The sequence below is a fragment of the Typopeltis vanoorti genome, chromosome 12, assembly GCF_054136105.1.
Source record: "Typopeltis vanoorti isolate ZY-2024b chromosome 12, IOZ_Tvanoo_1.0, whole genome shotgun sequence".
Taxonomy (NCBI): Eukaryota; Metazoa; Arthropoda; class Arachnida; order Uropygi; family Thelyphonidae; genus Typopeltis; species Typopeltis vanoorti.
In genome coordinates this window covers 69,248,313-69,272,359 of record NC_143560.1, presented here as the reverse complement: position 1 = coordinate 69,272,359, position 24,047 = coordinate 69,248,313, and the positions used below count along the sequence as shown (strand labels likewise).

The following is a 24,047-nucleotide window of genomic DNA, read 5'->3' as shown; positions in this document are numbered from 1 at the left end:
AGTGGCATCTTCAGTGGTGCAAAGAGCATGTGCAGTGGGATATGGAAGCTTGGAAAGCTGTGTTATGGAGTGATGAATCATGCTACGCCCTCTACCAAGTAAATGGACATCTCTCATCAAAGTGCATAACACCAACTATGAAATTCAAAGGTGGCAGTGTGATGGTATGGTCCTATTTTTCCTGGTTTTGCCTCGGACCTCTGTTTGTGGTGACACGAACATTAAACTCTAAGAGGTATCTGAACATTCTGGACAATGCAGTGAAATGCACAAAGTAGGAATTTCTACAGAACTGACCATTATCGCTTTCAGCAAGACAATGCACCATGTCAAAAGGCTGCTGCTGTTATTGCGTGGCTTGTGGACATGAGTGTCACCACACTTGGCCTCCAAATAGCCCTGATCTCAACCCTCTTGAATATCTGTTAAATGAACTGAAGTATTGGATGGGGTCAAGGGACATCTGTCCCTACAACAGTTCAGAATCTCATTACATGCCTACAAGAAGAATGGTCCAAAATTTCCATTGATTGTTATAGTACACTGGTGGAAAGTATGCCCCCATAGGATTGGTGCAGTCATTGCAGCAAAAGGGGGGGGGGGACTCCTACATCTTAAAAGTGGGCTACACTGTGACTGTCTGTTCTTCACACTATCCATGATTGCATAATTAGCCCATAAGCTTCTAAATATATAAGTGATTTAGCACTTATTTTTTAACAGAATTTTACACATTTTATTGTATTGTAAACAAAAGTTTAATATGATTGAACTCAAAATTTAGATCATATTGTTAGACATCTAACTTATTACTTCTTTAGAGTAGATGACAGTTCATTGTTATTTCAGATTTTATGTAGTGTATAAGTGCTATTTAACTGCTTTGTTAAAATATGTAATTATAATATGTTTTATGTGAATTCCAGTGAAGTAAATTTGTCAGTAGCTGCTCACATTTCTGATAGAATACTGGATGAAGTTATTGAATCACTGTCAAGAAGTCACCGGCATGTGGTATGTTAACAAATATTCACTTTCATTTTTTTACATAAATTTAACATTGCATTTTAACATATTATGTACTCATCATTCCATGTGATATTACCTCTTAGCAGCCCAGCTTACATAAACGTTTATAGGATATCTGGGGTATGAAAGATGACAAAGAATTGATATTCAAAACAATGTTGTTATGTTAAGACCTGTTATCCGGTATCTTTAGATAAGAATAGTTTTGTTGAACCTGTTTGAAAAATTGTTTTAAATTGAGAGCATGAAAGGAAGAGTAAGTAGGATAATTATATTTAGATAGGATGAGTCTGCAGAATATAGCTTTCTGAATGTCTTAATTACTGTATTAGAATGCATGCCAAAAGAAAATTTTACATTAAGTTTCTTGAATTTGAAGTTACTGTTAATTAGGGTATGAATTAGCAACTACGGCTACACATCATCATAATCACATGGAATGTGCTATTTTTTTTTATAATATAAATATTGATAACATCACAAGTGACTTAAGCATGTTTTTTAACATGACTTCACACTTAATTGCATAATAAACTAAAGTTGAATGAATAATTAAACTCAAAATTCAGATCATATTTGTTAGGTCTAACTTGTATCCCTGTGTGAGCACAATGACATGAATACACGATATAATGGAGGCAAGCAGGAAATGTTTTCTAGAATGATGCGTTTCATATTCTGCTAAGATCATCATTAGTCTTGCATGCATGATAAAGATGCAAATTGCTGTTGTGAAATCACTTCTCTAGACATCTGGATTAAGATCTGTGGTTTTCAAACCCTGTGAAATAGATGTTTCTTGCTGTTCAGAGACATATTATTTGACCTTGTAGACTAAGGAACATAGAAATTTTGGAACACAGAAATGTGATCACATTGCTTTTTCCTGCAAGTAGGATGGTAATGCAGCATGACCACAATGAAATAAGCAGCCTGTGATTTGAAATTTGGTTGAAAGCCCCTAAAATTAGACATGCTTCATTCTATTCTGAAACACATTATTTGACCATTCATGGATATCTGCCACGTTGTAGATTGAGGTTTTATTATTTTTGGAACATGTATGTCTCTTATGTAAGAATTAGAACAGATTGTGCATTTGGTACTCAGGATTTTGAGGAATAATCAGTACTGCAGACAGTACTCAGAAGCAAAGAGCAGAATTATATCAAAACTAGTAAGAATCATATTCGTTGGTATACTAGCAAAATTCCTGAACTTCATTATGAGGAAAAGTATTATGTGTGGGAGTGGGTGAGTAGTGGGCATGCATGTTGACAGAGATATTTATGAAAGGCTCTTGCAGAGAAAATTCTTCAGAATATAGTATGATTAGAAGATCAACGGGCTTTGTCAAGAAGCAAAATTTTGTGGAACAGATTTTGCTCATGAAAAATAGCAACAGAATCGAATGCATTTCTAGAGAGGGATGGTGAGCATGCTGATTTAAAATAACTTCAAGAAGAGTTTTAAAGAAAGAAATAGAGAAGGACTTCCTGTGACAATTCTTGGCACTTTGTGGATATCCATCAATAATAATAAGCTTCCTGATCCTGTCAGTCTCTTTTTTCCTTTTTTATATATACTCTGTAGCTCTTAATTTTATGTTCCATATATATACAAATATATCATCGTCATCATTATCATTCGCCTGATACGTACCCCTAAGGGTTACTATGACAGCACTATGTGATTACTATGACATAGTATTCAGGTTACTATGACAGCACTATGTGATTAAGTTGACATTATTATTACTAATCTCCTATCAACAATTTTCCTCTACATCAGTCTATTACTTGTTAGAACTCTAGTTGTCGTATCTAACATTTTGTGCTTCTAAAGCACTTCCTACTGAATCACTCCACCTAGACCTTCATCTTCATCTAGGTCTCTTTTCTGCCATCTTGGCATCAAACACCTAAAACAGGTGTTTTAGGTGTTTTTAGTGGCTAATCTTCCCTCACCCATTCTATTTAAGTGGTCATACCACATTAGATTAGCTATGCTGACACATTCTTGAATGGTAATAATGTCAAGTTCCTTTCAAATATCTTCATTTTTAATATGATTCTGCCATTGATGCAATCAGGTAACTCCTCTAATTCTTCTCAAGACCCTCATATCTGTGATCAAGTGCTTTATTTCTAACCCAACTCTCAGATCCATAACTTAAAACTGGTTTGAGCACTGTCTTGTATATTGCTAGTTTGGTGTTTTGGCTAATTTCTCTCTTGTTTCGTATAAATTTATTCAGCTGGCTACCTAGCATACCTGCTTTGCTTATTCTGTTGTCTATTTCCAGATTTAATTTGCCATCTTCACTAAAAACTGTGCCTAAATAGCTGAAATATTTAACTTGTGCTATAGGATCTTCATTCAAAATGCAGCTGAAGTTTTCTATGCTTCTGCTTATTTTCTATGAGTCCACCTACACTGCACAATGATAGAAGGATATTAGTAGGAACACATAACTGCAGATCTCTATGGGACGATGATAGATTGGAAGAACTGATGATGGAATTGGAACATATAAAATGGGATATGTTGTGGGCCTTTCAAAGATAAGAAGGAAAGAAGAAACTCTCATGCGATTAAAAGATGGACATCTACTCTACCACTGTGAATGTGAAAGAAACTCAACTGGTGGTGTAGGATTCCTAATAAATAAAACCATCAAGGACAATGTCCTGTTTGTAAATAAAATAACATCAAGAATAGCTGAACTAAGTCTCTTCATAAATAAAAAGATACCAACTAAAAATTATACAAGTATATGCCCCAACGATGGACCATCTAGATGAAGAGATAGAAGATTTCTGTGAAACATTAGAATCCACATTCAATAATTCTAAAGAATTCTACATAATTATAATGGGTGATTTTAATGCCAAAATTGGAAGCAGAGATGACCCATCTGAACTCCATCGGTAAATTTGGATTGGGACAGAGGGATGAAAGAGGAGAAAGACTTATTGAATTTGCAGAAGAAAATAACCTCTTTATTATGAACAGCTTTTTCAAGAAGAAAATCAACCAAAAATGGACTTGGAGAAGCCCAAATGGACAAACTTACAATGAAATAGACTTCATCCTCTCCAACAGAAGATATATAATAAATAATACCGAAGTGCTTAATAGATTTAGCACAGGAAGTGACCACAGACTAGTAAGGGCAAAAGTATGGATCAACAAAAAATGGGAACGGAATAAGCTCATAAGAAAAAAGTCCAATTTAGTGAATCTGCAAAAACCTCTACAATAAAAGCTGTTATAGAAAATCACTCAAAAATGAACTAAAAAAGTTAAACACAGCTACTACCATCGATGATGCTAATGAAATATTAACAAAATCTATCTTGAATTGTGCACTAGAAATAGGAGGTGTAAAAAGGCACCAAGTGAGGAAAAACTAAGACAGGAAACCTTAGATCTGATGAAGGAAAAGAAGAGATATGAAAAGAGATTTGAATGATACCAATAAAATAGAATATACAGAAATTTGTAAAACTATACATAAAAGGATGAAACATGAACTTAGATTGTATAATACTAGGAAAATTAAAGAAACAATAGAAAACAATAGTAATATGAAGGTCCTAAGACAAACATTATCAGTTGGAACAAAGGAAATAGCTGCTGTAAGAGGAAAAAATGGTGAACTGATAAAAAATAGAGATACAATAATCAAAAGAATTCAGGAATTTTATACTGAACTCTATGAAGACAAAGACTGGGACATCCAAGAATCATCTATGGATAACTCAAGTGAGGAAGAACATGATGCCCCTGAGATCTTACAAGGTGAAGTGGAAATGGCACTGTGGGAAATGAGAATGGAAAGGCCCCAGGAGAAGATGGCATTATGGTAGACTTATTAAAACTGGGAGGAAGCCCTGTCATCAAACAGTTGAGTAAACTCTTCAATAAATGCCTAAAACAGAGAAAAATTCCAAAAAATTGGAACAATTCACTTTTAATATTAATTTTTAAAAAGGGAAAAAGGAAGAAATTAAAAACTACAGACCTATAAGCCTACTCCCCACCATATATAAAGTTTTCACAAAATTTATAAATAATAGAATAAAATCTAAACTAGAGGGAATGCAATCCTATGAACAAGCTGGATTTAGGAAGAATTGCAATGCTTTGGACCATATTCACACATTAAGACAGCTCATTGAAAAATCAATTGAATACAATAAACCCTTATGTCTGGCCTATATAGATTATGAAAAAGCATTTGATTCAGTTAAAAACATCTGCAACACTAAAAGCACTTGAAACCCAGGGAACTGAGAAACCATATATTGAAACACTAAAACATATTTACAATAATGAAACTTCTGTAATTAAATTATATAAAAACAGTGAAAAGTTCCCAATACAAAAAGGCATCCAGCAAGGAGACACCATATCTCCCAAATTATTTACAGCTGCACTAGAGGAAGTCTCTAGAAGCCTTGATTGGCAAACAAAAGGAATAAACATAAATGGAGAAAGGCTGCATCATCTGAAATTTGCAGATGGTATTGTCCTGATAGCAGATAATCTGGAAGAAAGGCTAAATCAGCTAAATGAAGCCTCCAGAGAAATTGGATTAAAAATAAATAGAGAAAAAACAAAAATAATGATGAATAAATACATAAACCATTGAACTATCAAAGTTGAAAACCATGAAATAAAACAAGTTACTTCATATGTATATTTGGGCCAATTGTTATCCTTTGAGGAGTGCCAAAGAAAAGAGATTGAACTAAGGATTCACCTGGGATGGACGGCTTATGGGAAAATGAGAGACATATTCAGAGGTGACATCCCTATGAGTCTAAAAAGGAAAGCTTTCGACCAATGCATACTTCCTGTCCTAACATATGGAGGAGAAACATGGACTTTAACAGAAGCCCTAAACAAAAAGCTGAGAACAACACAACATCACATGGAAAGGAGTATGTTAAAAATAACATTAAGAGATAGGAAGACAAATATCTGAATAAGATCTCAAACAGGTGTCATGGATATTGTAAAATACATTAAACAGGCACTTTAATGTATTTTACAATACATTAAAGTGGAGATGGGCTGGCCATATTGCCAGATGCAGTGACCGGAGATGGACTAGAAAAACAACAGAGTGGAGACCAATGGATGGAGCAAGACAAAGAGAGAAGACCGAGAAGAAGGTGGAAAGATGAACTGGAACAAATTGCAGGAGTGAGATGGATGGGAGAGGCAGAAAACCAAGTGATCTGGAAAATCATGGAGGAGACCTTCGTCCAGCATTGGACAGAACCAGAAGGTTAAAGAAGAAGACAGGATCTTCATTCAAAATGCAGCTGAAGTTTTCAATGCTCCTGCCTATTTTCTAGTTTTGGTCTTTTTATTGTTGATTTTTTTGCCATTGTTATATCGCCTTCTTTCCCTTAATGCAACTTTGTGGCTTTTATATAACGATATTGATAAGACCCTTTCTTGATAACACGTGATGCCTCTGGTTAACGGGAGAATTGGCTCTGGGAGGAGTCAATCCCGTTGTCTCAGAGTCCTGAGATCAGCTTCTCAAGAAGTTCTAAGATATTTATATTTTGAGACTGCACTTCTTAGGACTAATGAATTTTATAAGTTATAATAAAAGAGAGATGATCTCAGGAAAGAACACAAGTGATATCCTAAATCTGCAGACGTGGCCAAGGTCTTATTCCTTAATTCCCCGCTGAGGTTCTCATTAATCTTTTTATAAGCGGTGCATCAGATTCCACACACAGACAACTTGATTAGATTAAAGAAAACAAAGGTTTAATGAACATTATATATGATACATACAGATTAGAATACTACACAATTTCAATCAATGGTTAATATATTAAGATATTAAAACTCTAACTGGGCCCAATCATTCCATGCTTAGTATATCAATGATATTAACCAATAAATTTTCTTGCAAGGCTAGATACATGTGGCAAAAAAAATCACTTCTAAACTAAATGCTAACAGGCTATCTTGGATATCAGCATTATCATTAAATTCAATACAAAATTCTAGTAGTACTATCATTTAAACTTCAATGCTAATCTTCAAAACCTTTTCTGAAACATCTCAACATCCTCCTAGTCATTACAATAACTCAGCACTGCTACAAAACTACAATAATTTATCTTTCAAGATTCTGAACGCTACAGTCCTGTCTTATGTTATCATTAATGCTTTCTCTTTAAATCGATCACTTAAACAAATTCCTTTCATCCACAGCTAGCAATGAAAACTTTCTGCTTATCTATCTCAGAGGTCATCACCGTTGTTGACTTGTTGGAAGCTGGCTTTCTTCAATGGAATGCCCCTTTTTCTTTCCTTAACTGAAACAGTGGCAAGTGGTTTTCTGGGCTGTCGACAATTCTCCTCGACCTCCGTACAATGAAAGTATGGCCCCTCCTTCTTTGGATGACTGGCTCGGCTGTAGATCTACGGGACTTCGGCTCTATTTTCTCCACTGATGTATCATCCAAACAGCTTCGGAGTGAAGACTCTGCCACCTTCGTCCAGCCTACGACCTCGAGAATCCCAATACGAGACGATCCAGGAACAAAAGAGAGCGAGCAGGGGGTGCTCTTGACCTTTTTATTTCCTGCTGGGCACAGGGATTCCCACACTCTACGATATCCACATGACGCTGAAAACCTTACTCACGTGGGTCAAACGTCATAGTGACCACCTTCTCTCTTATCCCTCTCCTGCGCCATTGGTATGCGATCGATGGGGCGAACCGTCCTTCTCATATTACTGCTCCAGGACTTTGGGTGACATACCCTTCCAAATTTTATGCAAGTCATGCTGCAACGGTCTGAAAGCTTGACCGATCCATCCAAGCTGAAGGGTGGAACAAAGTTGTACATGCAACTCAATTCAGACAAAGACGGCAGGACCCTGACCTTGATTGATACTGGTATTGTGATGACAAAGGCATATCCTTATGGACACTTACAAACAACAAATTTTAACGTAAACTATACAACATTTGACACATTTACTTAGTTGCACTTACGACAGGACCCCGACCGTGATTGACACTGGTATTGTGATGACAAAGGCATATCTCATAGATAACTTGCTAACAACATAATTTAATGTAAATTATACAATATTTGATACACTTACTTAGTTATATTCTAACATACGCAGACAAGGAAAACTGTACAGTATGGAGCGTGGATATATTTGCAAGGTTACACTACAGTATACTCAGAGACAAACACATATATTTATTCAATCTCTCTAGTTTTGATTGTTAAATTATGAAGCGATTGGAATTTCTATATTCTCAATCGATCACAATTTAACACCATATTTGTTACAGCTGTTATTCAATTTACACTGCTTAAAACAATTAGGGAATATTTTAGTTTCTGTTGGATAATTATAAATTTCTGCAAATAATTATAACTGTTGGGTACTTTATACATGAATAAATATTTCTTACTTATGGATAGGGTGTAATTAAGGAGATGTTGTTTAAATAATCGATATTTATTACAAATTTAACAAATTATACATTTTAGCTTGAAATAATTTTAACAAGAATAGCCAAAAATGCTTTTGTTAATTTTTAATAGTGCATATAGTCTTCATTAACAGCCAAAACAGCAGTACATCTTGATTACAAGGACCCGATATGATGATCAAACAGTTCTTGTGGGATATTTCCCCACTCTTCTGTGAGAGCAATTTCAAGCTCTTGATTGATCGTGGTGGCACCAGTTGAGCAGAAACGTGCCTACCTAAAGCATTCTAGGCATGTTCAATTGGATTACAATCCTGTGAACAGGCAGCCCAGTCCATTCGTTCAATACCTTCCACCTCAAACCACTCTTGTACCAAATTTGCACGGTGTGGACGAACATTGTCATCCATAAAAATGAATTCTTGGCAAATTGCAGCAGCATATGGACGAACAGTAGGTTCTAAAATCTCATTGCGATACCTTTGGGCTGTTAAGGAACTGTTTCTGATAAAATAGAGATCAGTGTGGCTACCTATACTTATTCGAGCCCATACCATCAAACTCCCACCTTGGTGTTGGGGTCTTTCACAAACAAACTGTGGATTATTTCTTGTTCCACTTTCATGCCATATCAAGACACGTCTGTTATCTGGTCGCATACTGAACCTGGACTTGTCACTAAAAAGTACACATGCCCAATCCTCATTTGTCCAATTATGGTGTTCCTGTGCCGAAATTCTTCGGGTTCTTTTGTGATTTGCAATAAGTGGAATGCAAACCATTGATCTTCGAACATATAAACCTATGGCATGAAGACAATTTCGAACATTTCCCGTCTCCAGAAAGCGATTCCAAAGTTACGAAATTACGCTTTGAGATACACAACTTGCTTGAGCGACAACTGGAGAGCAACAATATTCCCTAATTGTTTTGAGCAGTGTAGTTAGAAAATCCTAGAGACTTGCACTAGATGTGTTTAGGAGTACATCATCTGCATAAAGCAGAGCTAAGTTTGACATCTTCAGTTCTAATATCAGGCTTGATGTCACTTTCTTTTATAACACGATCATTATAGATGATGAATAAGAGTGGAAATCGTGCAACCTTATCTTACCCCTGATTTAACATCAAACCATTTTCCTGTATTTCCTTCAATTCTAACTGCTGACTGAAAACTTAACATACTATGTATTGCTTTGTATAATGTGCCATTCACCCTATATAATTGTACTATTTTAAAAGCTTTTTTTTTTTTCTGGGCATCTTGTCATATGCCTTTTCCAGATCTATAAAAACTTAAGTACAGATCCTTTTTATGTTTCCATGATTTCCCAACCAGTTGTCTTAAAGTGAATATTTGATCTCTATTTAGCTTGAACCCAGACTGTTTCTCTTCCATAATCTTTCTCAACCTCTTTTCAAGTATGCTTGAAAAGAGGTTGAGAAAAATCTTACCTTGAACACCTAGTAGAGAAATTCCTCTATAATTCTTACATTGCCTTCTGAACCTTGTGATACACCACTAGTCACCTGTTTTGGCTCAATTCTGATCCTCCACATATCATATCACTTTTTGATATCTGTCCAGCAGCCACCTTCTTATCCACTTAACCAGTGTCATATCCATCCTTAATTGTTCTAATTTGCATCCTAATTTTAGTTCCATGTGTTATTCTGTCAAATGCCTTTGCAAAATCCAGCAGAATCACTGTATAGTTATTTCCTTTATCCAACTCTGCTGTTACTCTATTATAAAAACAGTAAATTACTAAGACCATGTTACCCCTCATCCAGTATCATATTTTATTATTATTATTATAAAAAGTGTTTTTTAAATGGTGTATAGTGTGACTCTGTCGTGAATTGTGCTACATTTTTTTCCTCAGTAACACAAGTGTTCTTTAGTGGTGCTGCTTTTGAACTTTAGTTGCTATATTGTATTATTTCTGGGTTACCGAGAAGGCAAGGTCAGAGCCAGACGCATCTGCAATGGAAGAGAAGATAAGTTTTATTATTTAGTATAGTTAAATATAGTTTATGCTTGTAGTATTGCGTAAGTAAATTAGCTTACAGTAGATCGTATAACACAGTATTTAGAGTTTAGTTGTAGTAGTTCCTCGGCATTAAGTTAATGATGGCGGCAGCCATAGCTCCAATTACAAATGGTGTGTCACCAAGTCCTCCCCCATTCAAGGACTCTGTTTTAATAAAGGATTTTGTAGCATGGGGGGACTTGTGGCATGTATGCATTCCAGCAGTTGGATATTAAGTAGGGAGATTCTTGTTCCATTGTATAAGGCTTTGATTAGGCCACACATGGACTATTGTGGCCAGATTTGGTCACCGGGTTTTCAGAAGGATGAAGAGATGTTGGAAAGGGTCCAAAGGCGACTGAGGTAGTTTCTTACCTCTGGAATGTTGAGTATGAGGAAAGATTGAGAAGATGTAATTTGCAGAGTCTGGTGGAGAGGAGGAAGAGGGGAGATATGATAGAGACCTACAAGTTGGTAAGGGGTTGTTATAAGATCAATGGTGGAGAAGTTCTACAGAGAATAGTGGGAGATCAGGGGAGAACCAGATGTCATCCCTGGAAACTGTATAAAGAGGGTGTGAGTAGGGGAGTGAGAGGCAGGTTTTTTTCATGCAGAGTTGTGAATGATTGGAATGCCTTGCCTGAGAGTGTGGTGTCTGCAAGGAGTTTGAGTGTGTTTAAGACATGGTATGATGAGATGTGTGTGTGTGATAAAAGGACCTCCCAGATGAGTCTTTGACTCCATGAGGTCTTGTTTAATAATAATAATAATAATAATAATATGTGATGGGTGAGAGAAGGGGGAATGCATAAAATGTAGGTAATGGGAGAAATTCAGTGAGTTAGATGTTACGATATTCGACCTCATTGCGTTTGGAACGGGAGAATCTCAAGAGACAAAATAGTGCAGTAGGTGAGAATAACGAATGAAATATAAGCGTGGGGGTGTGTGGAAGACTTGAATGATTGTGAAGTTTTTGGAGATGGTCTTAATTGAGAGGATGAATGGTGAGTAAGAGAGTGACTAACTTGCAGAGAGAGAGAGATGAGTTGAAAGAAGAGGTGGAATGTCTCGGGAATGAGATGAGAAGTATGAAAGATGAGAGTAGGCAAATGGAAAAGATGAATGCAAGGTGAATCAGAGGAGGAGTGAGAGAGATTTATGGGAATGATAGAAGAGGAGAGAATGGAAACAGTCAGAGAGGAAATGAGAAGAATGCGAGGGTGTACTGGAACCAAGGATAGAGTGATGTCAGGACAGCAGGTAAGTAGGGGAACACAGAAAGAAAGGGTTAGAGGAGAGAGAGAGAGTGAGTGAGGGATGTAGGTGAGCAATCAAGGAACAGAGTGGTGAGAGGTGTGATGTGTGGCGACTCAATGATCCGTGGTGTGCAAGATAGGATGCCAAAGGAGTGTTTGCCCGAAGGAATGATAGAAAGTTTGGCTATGGCAAGCAATTAAGCAGGGTGATTGAAATGATTGTGATGGTAGGCACAAATGACTTGAGAGGCAGTTAAATTGAGTGACGAGAGATCTGAGATTCATGCTTGAGGTTTCTTTTGTACAAAAGAAATCACAGAGAGGAAAGATAGTGTATGTGTTACCCAGGTTTGATAATGAGGAGCTTAGCAGAAGAGCAGTAGTAATGAATAGCATAATAGCCAGAATGTGTCAGAAGAGAGGATTGGAATATGTGAATGCTTGGAGGGCATTTGAGGACAGAAAGGAACTGTATGCAAGAGACAGCTTGTATTTGAATTAGGAAGGACGTAGACATCTGAAGAGAGCTTTTTTCTGAACGAGTCAGTGTGTCAATGCAGGGAAACTAGAGTTCCCAGGGTGGATAGTAGCGGGGGGGGGGTCCTCTTGTAGGAATGTGTGCTTGGGGGAAGACATCAGGTAACACTGAGTCCAGTGGGGTCTCGAGGGGATAATGATAAGTATAGAAACAGTGACATTTTTATGGTTTATACTAATGCCAAGAGTATCCAAAATAAAGGAGATGAATTGGTGGCACTGATAGCATCAGCCTGGCCAAAGATTATTGGGATCACTGAGATGAGGTTGGCAGAAGATGAAATAATAACAGGAATAGAAGTATAATAGTATTTTTCGGCAGGATAGGATGGGAAAACATGGTGGTGGAGTACTGCTTATGATAACTGATGACTTATGTCCTCTAAGAATGGAGGCTTTGGAAGGCAGTGACACTAATGGTTTTGAAAGCATATGGTGTGAGGTAGAGGTGGGCAAGACAGGATATTTATTGCACTTGGCAAGTGCAAGAAGAATGATTGTTATAGGAGATTTTAAGCAGTATAAGCTGGAAAGAGAAAAATGCATGTAGTAATAAGGGAACGAAATTTCTAGAATTCTTAAGGGACAAATGTCTTAGGCAACATGTAATAGACGGAACAAGAGGTTCAACACTTTTGGATTTGGTCATAGCATTAGAAGAGCTGATAATAACTGAGGTGGCATCTTACCCCCCCCCCTCAGTTGGAGAGAGTGACCATGTGGTTTTGACTTGGAAAATGAATATACATGAAGGAGTATCAAAGAAAAGGGAACGTATGTGGAATTATAAGGTGAGTGAATATAATAGTCTTAGATATCAATTTAGGACAGTTCCCAAGAGGGTGGAATTGGAAGGCCAGGATATCAATAGCTTGGAAAATTGTGAAGGAACATTTGTTAGTAGCAATAGTAAGCTGTATTCCATGAGTGAAGAAGAGGTCACAATTGCATGTAAAGTGGATGACAAACAATATACTGCAGGTGGAAAAGAGATTATGGAAGAGAGGGGTGGAGAGCAGATACATGAAGAATATAAGACTCAGGCCAGGTGAGTGACTAGTATCGTGAGGAAGGCAAAACTGGAACATGAGAAGAGATTCGCACTAAGATCCAAAGAAAATCGTAGGGAATTTTTTAGCTATGTGGCCAGTAGGAGGAGAAATGATTGTGGAAGAATGACGTTGTGGGTTAAAAATGGGAATAGAGTGACTGTTGCAGAGGACATAGTGGAGTTGTTCAATGAGCACTTTATTGGAGTGTTTCATCCTGGAGAAGGTTTTAATACTAGAGGGGTAGGGCAGGCTCGAGGTTTAGAGGTGCAAGAGGAGAGTGTGTTCCAAATACTGAGTACTCTGGATGTTGGTAAAGCAGTGGGACTGGATGGTATTTCACCATGGGTTTTGAGAGAAAGTGCTAAAGAACTGGGTTTTCAATGAAAGTCTGGCTATAGGAAAGATACCCAAGGAATGGAAGGAAGGTAAGATAGTGCCATTGCATAAGGGTGATAGCAGACTGGAAGTGTCTAATTATAGGCCAGTTTGTGTGTCATCAGTAGTTGTTAAGGTCTTGGAGAAATTAGTGAGGTACTATATACAGCATTGGGCAGATGAGGGTAATGTTATCTGTGAGAATCAGTATGGATTTGTTAAGCGGCGTTCTTGCTTAAGTAATATGACTGTCTTTTATAATAAAGTGACAAAAGCAGTTGATGAGAAGAAAGGCATACGCTCCCATTTTTTTGGATTTCGCAAAGGCATTTGACAGGGTGCCACATGATATGCTGATATTTAAGTTACAATACATGGGTTTAGATGTCGGGTTAGTCAACTGGATTCAGGATTGACTGTCTGATAGGTATGAGAGAGTTGTGTATGGTGGGGAAATATCAAGGAAGCAGAAGGTTACAAATGGGGTTTCACAGGGGTCAGTACTGGGACCTGTATTGTTTACTACAGGTCCCAGCACTGAGCAATCCATTGACAATGTTATATCAATAACATTGTCAATGAATTGCAAGGGGATATTCAGTTGTTTGCAGATGATGTGATGCTGGGAAGGATTATTAGTAATACAGATGTGGCAGCCCTGCAAGAGGATTTGACAGATGGGCAAATGAATGGGGGTTTCGGTTTAATGCGGCAAAATGTGAAGTCTTGAAGTTTGGGATACAATGATGGGAGGTTGCATACTTGATTGGAGGAACTGTACTAGAGGAAGTAGGGGAGACAAGAGATCTGGGGGTGATGATTGATAGAAAACTGAAATTCAGGGGGCATGTTACAAAGGTGGTGAAGGTAACCCAGAGGATTGCTGCAATACTGAGAAGGACGCTGGCCTGTAGAGATAAAAGAGTTATCATTCCGTTGTATAAGACCCTCATCAGACCACACTTAGACTATTGTTCTCAGATTTGGTCCCCAAGATTGGAAGGGGACAAATTAACTATGGAAAGGGTACAAAGGCAGATAACAAAAATGGTTTCATGAGTGTACAATGTTAGTTATGAGGATCAGCTAAGGGAATGTGAACTGCAGAGTTTGGTGGATAGAAGAAGGAGAAGTGATATGATCGAGACTTTTAAACTGTTGAGAGAGTGTTACAGGGTGGACACTGGGGAGTTCTTCCATTGGTAGAACAGTGGGAAGGAGTGCTGACAAGGGGCCATCCCTGGAAGTTACGAAAGGAAACTGTGAGCAAGAGGGTGAAGAGTGGTTTCTTTGCATGGAGGATAATGGAACCATGGAATGTATTGCTTGATAGAGTGGTGAGAGGAAGAACAGTCAAGGAGTGGTATGATAGAATTTGTGTTTCTTAGGAAGGCCCTCCCGCGATGAGTCTCTTGACTCCATGGAGGTCTGAATAATAATAATATTTTATCCAACCATTCTTGAATTCTCTTTTTGACCAATTTTTCCAGTACTTTTATCACCACATCTGAGATACTGAGTGGCCTATAATTTGCTACTGCAATCTGAAAATCTCCCTTATGTAAGGGAATTATTTTGCCCTCTTTCCACTCCCATGGAACTCTAAATTAAAGAGACTTAAATTGAAGCGCCTAGTCAGAGGAATTTCCAATTTCCATTGCACATTCCTGAGCTGATATCCCATCTAATCCCACAGCTGTATTTACATTGAGATTCTACAATATCCTAAGAACCTCCAATTCATTCACCTCTGTTCCCACATTAGTATCTGTCACATATGTTAAAGCAGCAGCAACGTCACTAGGATGATATACCCTTGCAAAATGGTCACTCAGTAACTCGACTGTTTTATCTGCTTCTGTCACCTCATGACCATCATCACTCATTAAGGTTAATCTTCCATAATCATTCTTCCTCTTACTTGCCACATAATGAAAGAACTTTTGGGGATTTCGTTTGGTCTGCTCAGCTAGATTCTTCTCATAATCTGATTTTGCCTTCCTTGCACTCTGGTCATCTTTCTTACCTTAGCCTTGTACTGTTCATGAGTTTGCTGGTCACCTTTCTCCATATTAACACATGAACATCTTCAAGCATGGTTATGTATATGGTGAAGGGGGTGTAAAAATATGTTTTGGGTTCGGACCTTTTACATATGTCTGAGGAGGGAAAAGAGAAAGTTGTACAATTAGGCCAAATAGATTACATATCTAATTATAAGAATAGGCTAAGTGGTAATTTATTATGTCTATACACAAATGCTAGGAACATCAGAAACAAAGAGGTTGAGTTTGTTGCTTTATTGAATATGATGTAGCCTGTGATTGTTAGCATTAGTGAAACCTGGCTGTCAGAATCAAATATGGTAATTGGGATTGAGTGTAATGGGTATACTATTTTTAGGAATGACAGAAGAGATAGGAGACGAGGAGGAATACTACTAATGATATCAGATGACTTAAGTCTATTTAGGGTAGAAACACAAGAGAACAATGATGGTAACAATATCCCATGTAGCAATGAGTTTGAGTCTATCTGGTGAATTGGAGGCTAACAAAATAAAATATATGGTGGGATGTTGCTACAGACCTGGCAGCTCAGTTGCAGGGTCAAAGAAATGGATTGCCAATTTAATCTTATGGATACCAAATGAGTGATCATTATGGGTGACTTTTTCCGAACATTGATTGGGTAGATGACAAATCTTGTGATAAGAAAGAAGAGGAATTTATTGAATTGTTGCGAGACAACTTGATCAAGGTCAAAGAGTATTGGATTTGCTCATAGCATCAGAAGGAGTCTCTGTTAAGAACGTGGCTGTTTTACCACCAGTTGGTGGAAGTGATCATGCTGTGCTTTCTTGGGAAGTATCTAATTGTATTGTGCTCCGATTAAAACAGGTTGCATGTTGAACTACAAAGCTGGAAATTATGATCAACTTAGGAGAATACTATCGTTGGTCCCATGGTATCAGTTACTGAAAGGGAAAATTTTCAGCAATGCATGGAAATCTGAAAAAGCTGCTTAAATGACGCAGTATCTGAATGTATCCCTAGTGTTCAAAAAATAAATAGGTTGGGAGTGAAATGGGTGCGCAACCTTATTAAGCAAGAGATCCACAAGAAGAAGATGGTGTGGAAAGAATATCATGAGAATTACAATTGAGAGGAGTTATGAAATATATAAAGATCATGCCAGAAAAGTAATGAATATTGTGTGGAAAGCTAAATTTGAGTATGAAAAGAAATTGGCCATGCAAGCTAAAGTTAATTCCAAAAGAATTTTATCGTTATTCGGCAATCAAAAGTAAGAATGAATGTGAAAGAATAACTTTATTGAATGCAGATGGTACTCTAGTGTTGGAAGCTAATGAGATTGTTCAATTAATGAGTGCTCTCTTTGTTAAGATGTATGTGACATGGTTGCACAGTACTACTGTTACTGTTATGAAAAGTTATAGGTTCATGAAAATGAGGTTGAAGAATTGTTGCATAACCTGGATATAAATTTGTCAATAGGAACAGATGAAATATCAGCCAATTTGCTAAAGAAGAATGTTCAGCTGAATTGGCTAGGCCTTTCATATATTTGTATAACTTTAATCTCAGCTCAGGAATGGAAGGAATGTATGATAGTTCCATTGTGCAAGGGTGGTACAAAAACTGATGTGTCTAACTACCAACTTATCAGTATCTCTGGTGTGGTAGTGAAGATTTTAGAGAAGTTGGTAAGAACTCACATACAGAAATGGGTAGACAAACAAGCTACACTCTGCAAGGAGCAGCTATGGGTTTACTAAAAGATGATCATGTTTTACCAATTTGCTCATATTTTTTAATAATATTATGGCTGAGTTGGATAAAGCAAATGGATACACTATGATAATGTTGTATTTTGCTAAGGCATTTGATAGGATACCACACAAAAGGCTGTTGCATAAACTGGAGAATATGGGATTGGAATATAAACTCGTAACTTGGATCAGGGGATGGTTGATAGACAGATATCAAAAAGTGGTATACAGTGGGTGTGTACCTGCCAGATTTAAGTTGACCTGTGGTGTACCTCAGCGTTCAGTCCTTGGTCCATTACTGTTCAATGTATTTATTAATGACATCAGGCAGGATCTAACATCAGATGTGCAGTTGTTTGCTGATGATGCAAAGATAGGCAGGGCAATCAGGGATGCTACTGATATTCAGCACTTACAAAATGATTTGAATAGGCTGGAAATTTTGTCAAATGAAAATAGCTATCAGTTTAGTGTCAGTAAGTTTAAAGTTATGCACTTTGGTATGATAAGATTTCCAGCAGCATATTTTATTAGTGGAGTTATGCTACAAGAAACTGAGGAGGCAAGGGATCTTGGCATATTGGTAGATAGAAATTTGAAGTTCAATGGTCACATAACAAAAGTTCCAAATACAACTCAGATGGTAATTGCGGTTGAAGCAAACCATGACATCTAAGGATAAAAAAGTCATTTTGCCTCTTAAAAGGGTTTTGAAAAGACCAGATTCAAAGGCAATAAAATTACATGGAATCTCCCAAGTCAAGACCAAAAGCTGTGGAAAGGGTGCAAAGAAAAGTTAAAGTTACAAAGTTTATATCTAGATTATGAGGACAGATTGTGAGTATGTGGAGTATGTATTAGTGCATGCTTTATTCCATGGCATAGATTTAAGCTTCTCCTAAACTTGACATAATCACTTGCCTTGTATTTCCACATATATCCCTTCTTGATAGAATATTCCTCATGTTATTACAGACTCTGGGTAACAGGAGAAAGAGGGGATGATATGATAGAGGTCTATAAACTTTTGAATGGGTGTTATAGGATATCATATGATGAAATGTTTAGTTAATGGAAGGCGGGGAGAGAACACAGAGCATCCATGAAAGTTAAGTTTGTTCACAGTCACACAGTGTAATAGTTTGCCTTTATTGGTAGTGAGTGCATCTAGTGTGAATGAATTTAAGGGAAGTTATGACATCTGGTTTGGATGATTTATATTCTCCTTCGGTGACTCCTTGATTCCCTGGAGGTCTCAGATAATAATAATATACCCTCCACAGCATTTTCTTCCTCTGCAATTCATCCTTAATTATATTACTCATCCATCTAACTCCTACCTGATTAACCCTCCTTTTTTGGCAAGAATCTTTTAATGGCCATCTCATCTCAAAAGAATTGTGGCCTCCAAAATCAACAGATATTTTCCTTTGTGGATATCTCAAAGTGTTGTTTATGGGAATAATCCTCACACACTGGATGACTAAAAATGAACATTTCAACAGCGAATGAAAACATCAGTGTGCAGGTGATTCACAAGGTGGCATCAAACCTGGTAAAAAGAGCACGAGTTTGCATTCATGAAGGAGGTGGCCACTTTCAACATATATTATAATGAGGTTCCTATTCTTCTTTTGTTATAAATCCAATTATAACCTGTATTTGTAGGTGTTTCATTTTTCATATACTTGTAATTAACCTCAAAACAGATATGTGTTATTTCTGGATTGCATGACTTTATGATCACCCTGAAGTTGAATTATTTCTTGTATGTAGTAATAAATAAATAAAGGGTTGTGCCTCCTGCAGTGTCCGGAGTGCTCCTGTCAGCCCTTGAAAATTTGAGGAGGGGGGTGAGTGGTTTTTGTGCTGGGACCATACCCATATGCCTTTGGTCAATAGAGTAATGTAGGTAAGAGAAGTCGGCAAGACAGATATGTAACCTCCAGACAAGAATTGTCTCTGAGGACTGAACTGGGGTCTGAAGCAAGTATGTCTGCATTGGGACCGAGAAAAACTATCCAGTGAATGAACAGTTGAGTCCAGACCAGTGTTGGAACCCTCTCGTGGCATGCCAGATGACCCATCTGCCATGACTGGCAACTAACAGGCAACTCAGAACTAGCATTAACAGGAGAATCAGACTGTCTAAAACAAAGCATTGAGATAGCCATTGAGAGGTGTTGCTACCATGTGATCCTGCTCATTGTTGTGTATGTTTAAGTGAAAGAATATCAATCGGGGATGTTGTAATTCAGTATAAGTAAACATAACTGTTGTTGAGGTGGATGACATTGAATGGAGCTCTGGCTCTACTGGTCAACATAAACTAACCAATTTAAAAAATTCCTGTCAGAAGGGAAGGTCCAACAAGCCTCTCTTTATAGAGCATCATGGAGAGAGAATGCTACTCATAGAAATGGGAGTTGGTTGCCAACCCTGGCATACCTGTGTGCCCATCATAGGCAATTAAGATCACTGTTGATAATATCATTATAGATGGGAGGAGGTGGGAGTGTCCATAAAGTCTCTTCCTGTGCTTCTATACACCCAGTTGTAGAAAATTAACTTTCTGACTCTCTAATGATGGTGGACTTGTTAGATATAGTTGGTGAACTTGATGGGATGATGAACCATAATAATAGACTCTACCAGTGATACATTGCAAATAGATCTCAAATAGGATAGTCTGGGAACATGTCTAGAGATTAGATATGTTCCCAGAGAGAGAGAGTTAAATTAGATGTAAGTTAGAATAACCTAAATTAAGATGGGTCAAAGATAATGTGCTTGGTCAAATTCATTATCAGATTAAGGTGATTTTTTTACTGGCTAAATCCTTGGCAGTGCTGACTGGCATTAGTGAAATGTCAGATTAATTCACTGCATACTTATATCTGATGCTAGTGAAGCCATATGCAGTTAGATACATTGAGAACTGAACACTTCTAGGTTTCTAATATGCGATGATTATTGAATATCCTAAGTCAGAATCCCATCTACCCATTGCAGTGATATGATACCATTCATGTTCACACATTGAAAGGCAGCACTAGCTGGAGTTGTTTTCTTACTGTTATGCCACAATCACTCTGTCAATGAGGCCACTAGAACAGAAGCACTAAGACAGCCATTGAGATTATGCAGCTTCTGCTTCCTGTACCATACCATTCATGTGTGGTATGCAGGCACCAAACGATCTGTAGACAACTTAGGTAGGATGTTGTGCAAATTCTATAATTCAAGACACCTTGACAACACCTTTACTTATGCATAGTTCTTGAACCTTATCTTTTTTAACTACCCACCATACCTGCTTTGCTTATTCTGTTGTCTATTTCCAGATTTAACTTGCCATATTCACTAAAAGGTAAAATATTTCATGCTGAAATATTTTACTTCTTCTACAGGATCTCCATTCAGAATGCAGCTGAAGTTTTCTTTGCTTATTTTCATAGTTTTGGTCTTTTTATTGCTGATTTTTATGCCAGATTTTGTTACAGCTGTTTTTCAATTTAGTTAGTGAATCCTGGAGACTTGCACTAGATGTGTTTAGGAGCACAACATCATTTGTATAAAGCAAATTGCTAATCTTGACATCTCCAATTCTAATATCAAGCTTATGTGTTTCAGTAAGGAAATACTGTGAGTAAACATAACAATTAAAATATAATAACAGAATTAACTCACGTAAAATATTATTTATTAGTAGAATTTTCGCCTGAGTATCACAGGCATCTTCAGTATATGTATAAAGCTAATTAAACAATAACTGACAATTCTAAAAGGCACCACCTAAGTAGCTAATGTAAGATAAAAAAGGTCAATAAAATTCCTAACTTATTAAAAAAAAAATTATATATATACAGGGTGTTCGGGATAAATTTGACATATTTATAATTAATTATATTTTTCCGTAAGTTACATGTATTAACACACACTTCTCTTCATTTAAAAGTTTGGACCCTTCTTCATTCATATACAAGATGTCAGAAAGGATGGATAGCTGGAACCCACCTGAATCATGGAAGAGAATAACTTGTATCATGATGATTCGTGCCCGCCATCAAAATAAGGATATTACGACTGCTGCCCAATGCTCCCTGAATACAGTAAAAACAATCAGGCATGAACTAGAGACTTGCAATGGTGACTACGAGGATGTAGCAAGAAGAAAGATCCCTAGCAGACGATCTGATTGCGTTCGTACAGCAGAATTCCTCGCAAATCTGCAGGAACAGGTGTTGAAGAACCCTGGCATTGGAATTCGGGCTTTGTTCGTGGAGTTGCTAACTGTAGTCAAGCCCTGGATAACAAGGGTAGCCAATGGTAGGCCGTATGTATGGCAGCAGGATTCGGCCCCTTGCCACACCTCTGGGAAAAGTCAAAAATGGTTGTCTGAAAATTTCTACGACTTCACCAGTCCAAATGTTTGGCCTCCAAATTCCCCAGACCTTAACCCCATGGATTATTTTGTATGGGGCGCAGTTGAAAAAGACACCAATCGCACTTCCAGTAATACAAAAGCCCAGTTAATGGATAAAATTAAAACAGTTTTTGCGGCCCTTCCCAGGGAGACTGTAGCATCAGCTTGTTCGAGGTTCCGAAGCAGAATTGAAGCTGTGATCGATGCTAATGGTGGTTATTTTGAGTAAATCTTGTTGATAGTATTGTAATTAACTCTGCCTGTAATGTTTTTTTGTCAATTCATTAAATTTAATAGATACAAAGAAGATTTTCTTTTTCCTTACGAAACTGTCAAATTTATCCCGAACACCCTGTATATATATATATATATATATGTATATATATATACACAATTAAAAAGTTAGGAAAGATTAGCTGATTTATAAAGTACTATCTCCCACAAAGGGGATAGACATAAACCATCGGATCTGTTTAAGTTAGGAGAGTGAAGTAAAGTTTCACATGTTTCTTTATAAAGCCGTTCCATTAGGAACCGACTTTTTTGAAGGACTCTTGTCTTGTTCCAATGAACTCTATGTCTAGTGTTGATGGCATGTTCTGCATGTCCAGACTGTTCAGGGTCAAGGTATTCAATATAAGACTGGTCTTCTTCTAGCCGAATAAAAGCAAATGTTTGTCCGAAATAAGATAACCCACAAGAGCAAGGAAACTGGTAGACACCGGATTGCCAACTTCCTTATGGAGCACTTTGAACAACATATTTTTGACAACATTTCTCCTAGACCTACTCATTGGTTCAGATATGTAGATGACATTTTTGCTATCTGGAATGGCTCTTCAACTACAACAACTTCAACTACACTAGAACAGTTTCTTTGTAAATTAAATACACTTCATCCAAGGATCCAGTTCACCCTAGAAGTAGAATTAAATAAGCAGTTAGCCTTTTTAAATCTTTTAATTCTTTGCCAACCAGATGTTAACCTACATTTCTCAGACTATAGGAAGAAGACTCATACAGGCCATTATATCCATACTGAATCTCATCACCATCCCAGTCAAAAGGCAGGAACTATTAAAGCACTGGTTCATTGCGCCCACTCCTTTTGTTCAGATGATCTATTACAGAAAGAATTGCAATATATTATTTCCTCTTTTTTATCTAATGGATATAAGAATTCCTTCATCAAAAGAGCTTTAAGTAGTTTGTTTTGATATGTCTTCCTCTTCAAATACAGAAGAAATAATGCTTATTCCTATCCCTTATGTGCAAGGTATTAATGAATGCATAGCAAAAGTTTTAAAACCACTAAATATTTTTGTTGCCTTTCAACCATTCAGAAAAATCTCCACCTTTCTCACTTCTCCAAAATGACAAGCTTCCACATCTCAGTTATCCAGGTTTCTACCAGATTCCTTGCTCTTGTGGATTATCTTATTTCGGACAAACAGGAAGATCTGCCTTTATTCAGCTAGAGGAACATGAGTCTTATATTCAATACCTTGAACCTGAACAGTCTGGACTTGCAGAACATGACATCAACACTAGACATAGAGTTCATTGGAACAAGACAAGAGTCCTTCACAAAAGTCGGTTCCTTATGGAACACTAATTTTTCCTAACTTTTTAATTGTGTGTGTGTGTGTGTGTGTGTGTGTGTGTGTGTGTGATGATTTGTTGTATTAACTCGGAATTGGGAAATGTTCATATTTTTATATACTGACTGAGATCCGAGAATTAGAACAAACAATTAAATTTATTAAAGACGCAACATGTTTCATCAGAGTGACCAACCTTCAGGCGTGAGAGAACATAGAAAGTAATAAAAAGCACTATAAAGAAACATTGAGTCACTATAAAACTATAAATTATAAAACTATAAATTCGACTATAAACCACAGTTAACTTTGAACTGTAGCTACAGTCTGTGTTAAAGTTCTATTGTGAGACACCTGTGCATGTTTGGTGCACCTTCAATTGTGAGACATTTGGTGCACCTTCACGAGTGCACCAAATTGTCATGGACCCTCTCCATATAAACAGTA

General features: G+C 37.2%; 1 protein-coding gene across 2 annotated transcripts in view; it reads left to right on the top strand.

Annotated features, from left to right (window-relative positions):
• LRR (capping protein regulator and myosin 1 linker 1 leucine rich repeat protein) overlaps nucleotides 1–24,047 on the top strand; it is a 917,109-nt gene that overhangs the window by 593,478 nt on the left and 299,584 nt on the right. For both annotated transcript variants that reach the window (XM_090401192.1, XM_090401191.1), the window contains exon 25: nucleotides 927–1,014. In XM_090401192.1, the coding sequence (XP_090257318.1) occupies nucleotides 927–1,014 (88 nt within the window). The remainder of the gene's footprint in view (nucleotides 1–926; nucleotides 1,015–24,047) is intronic.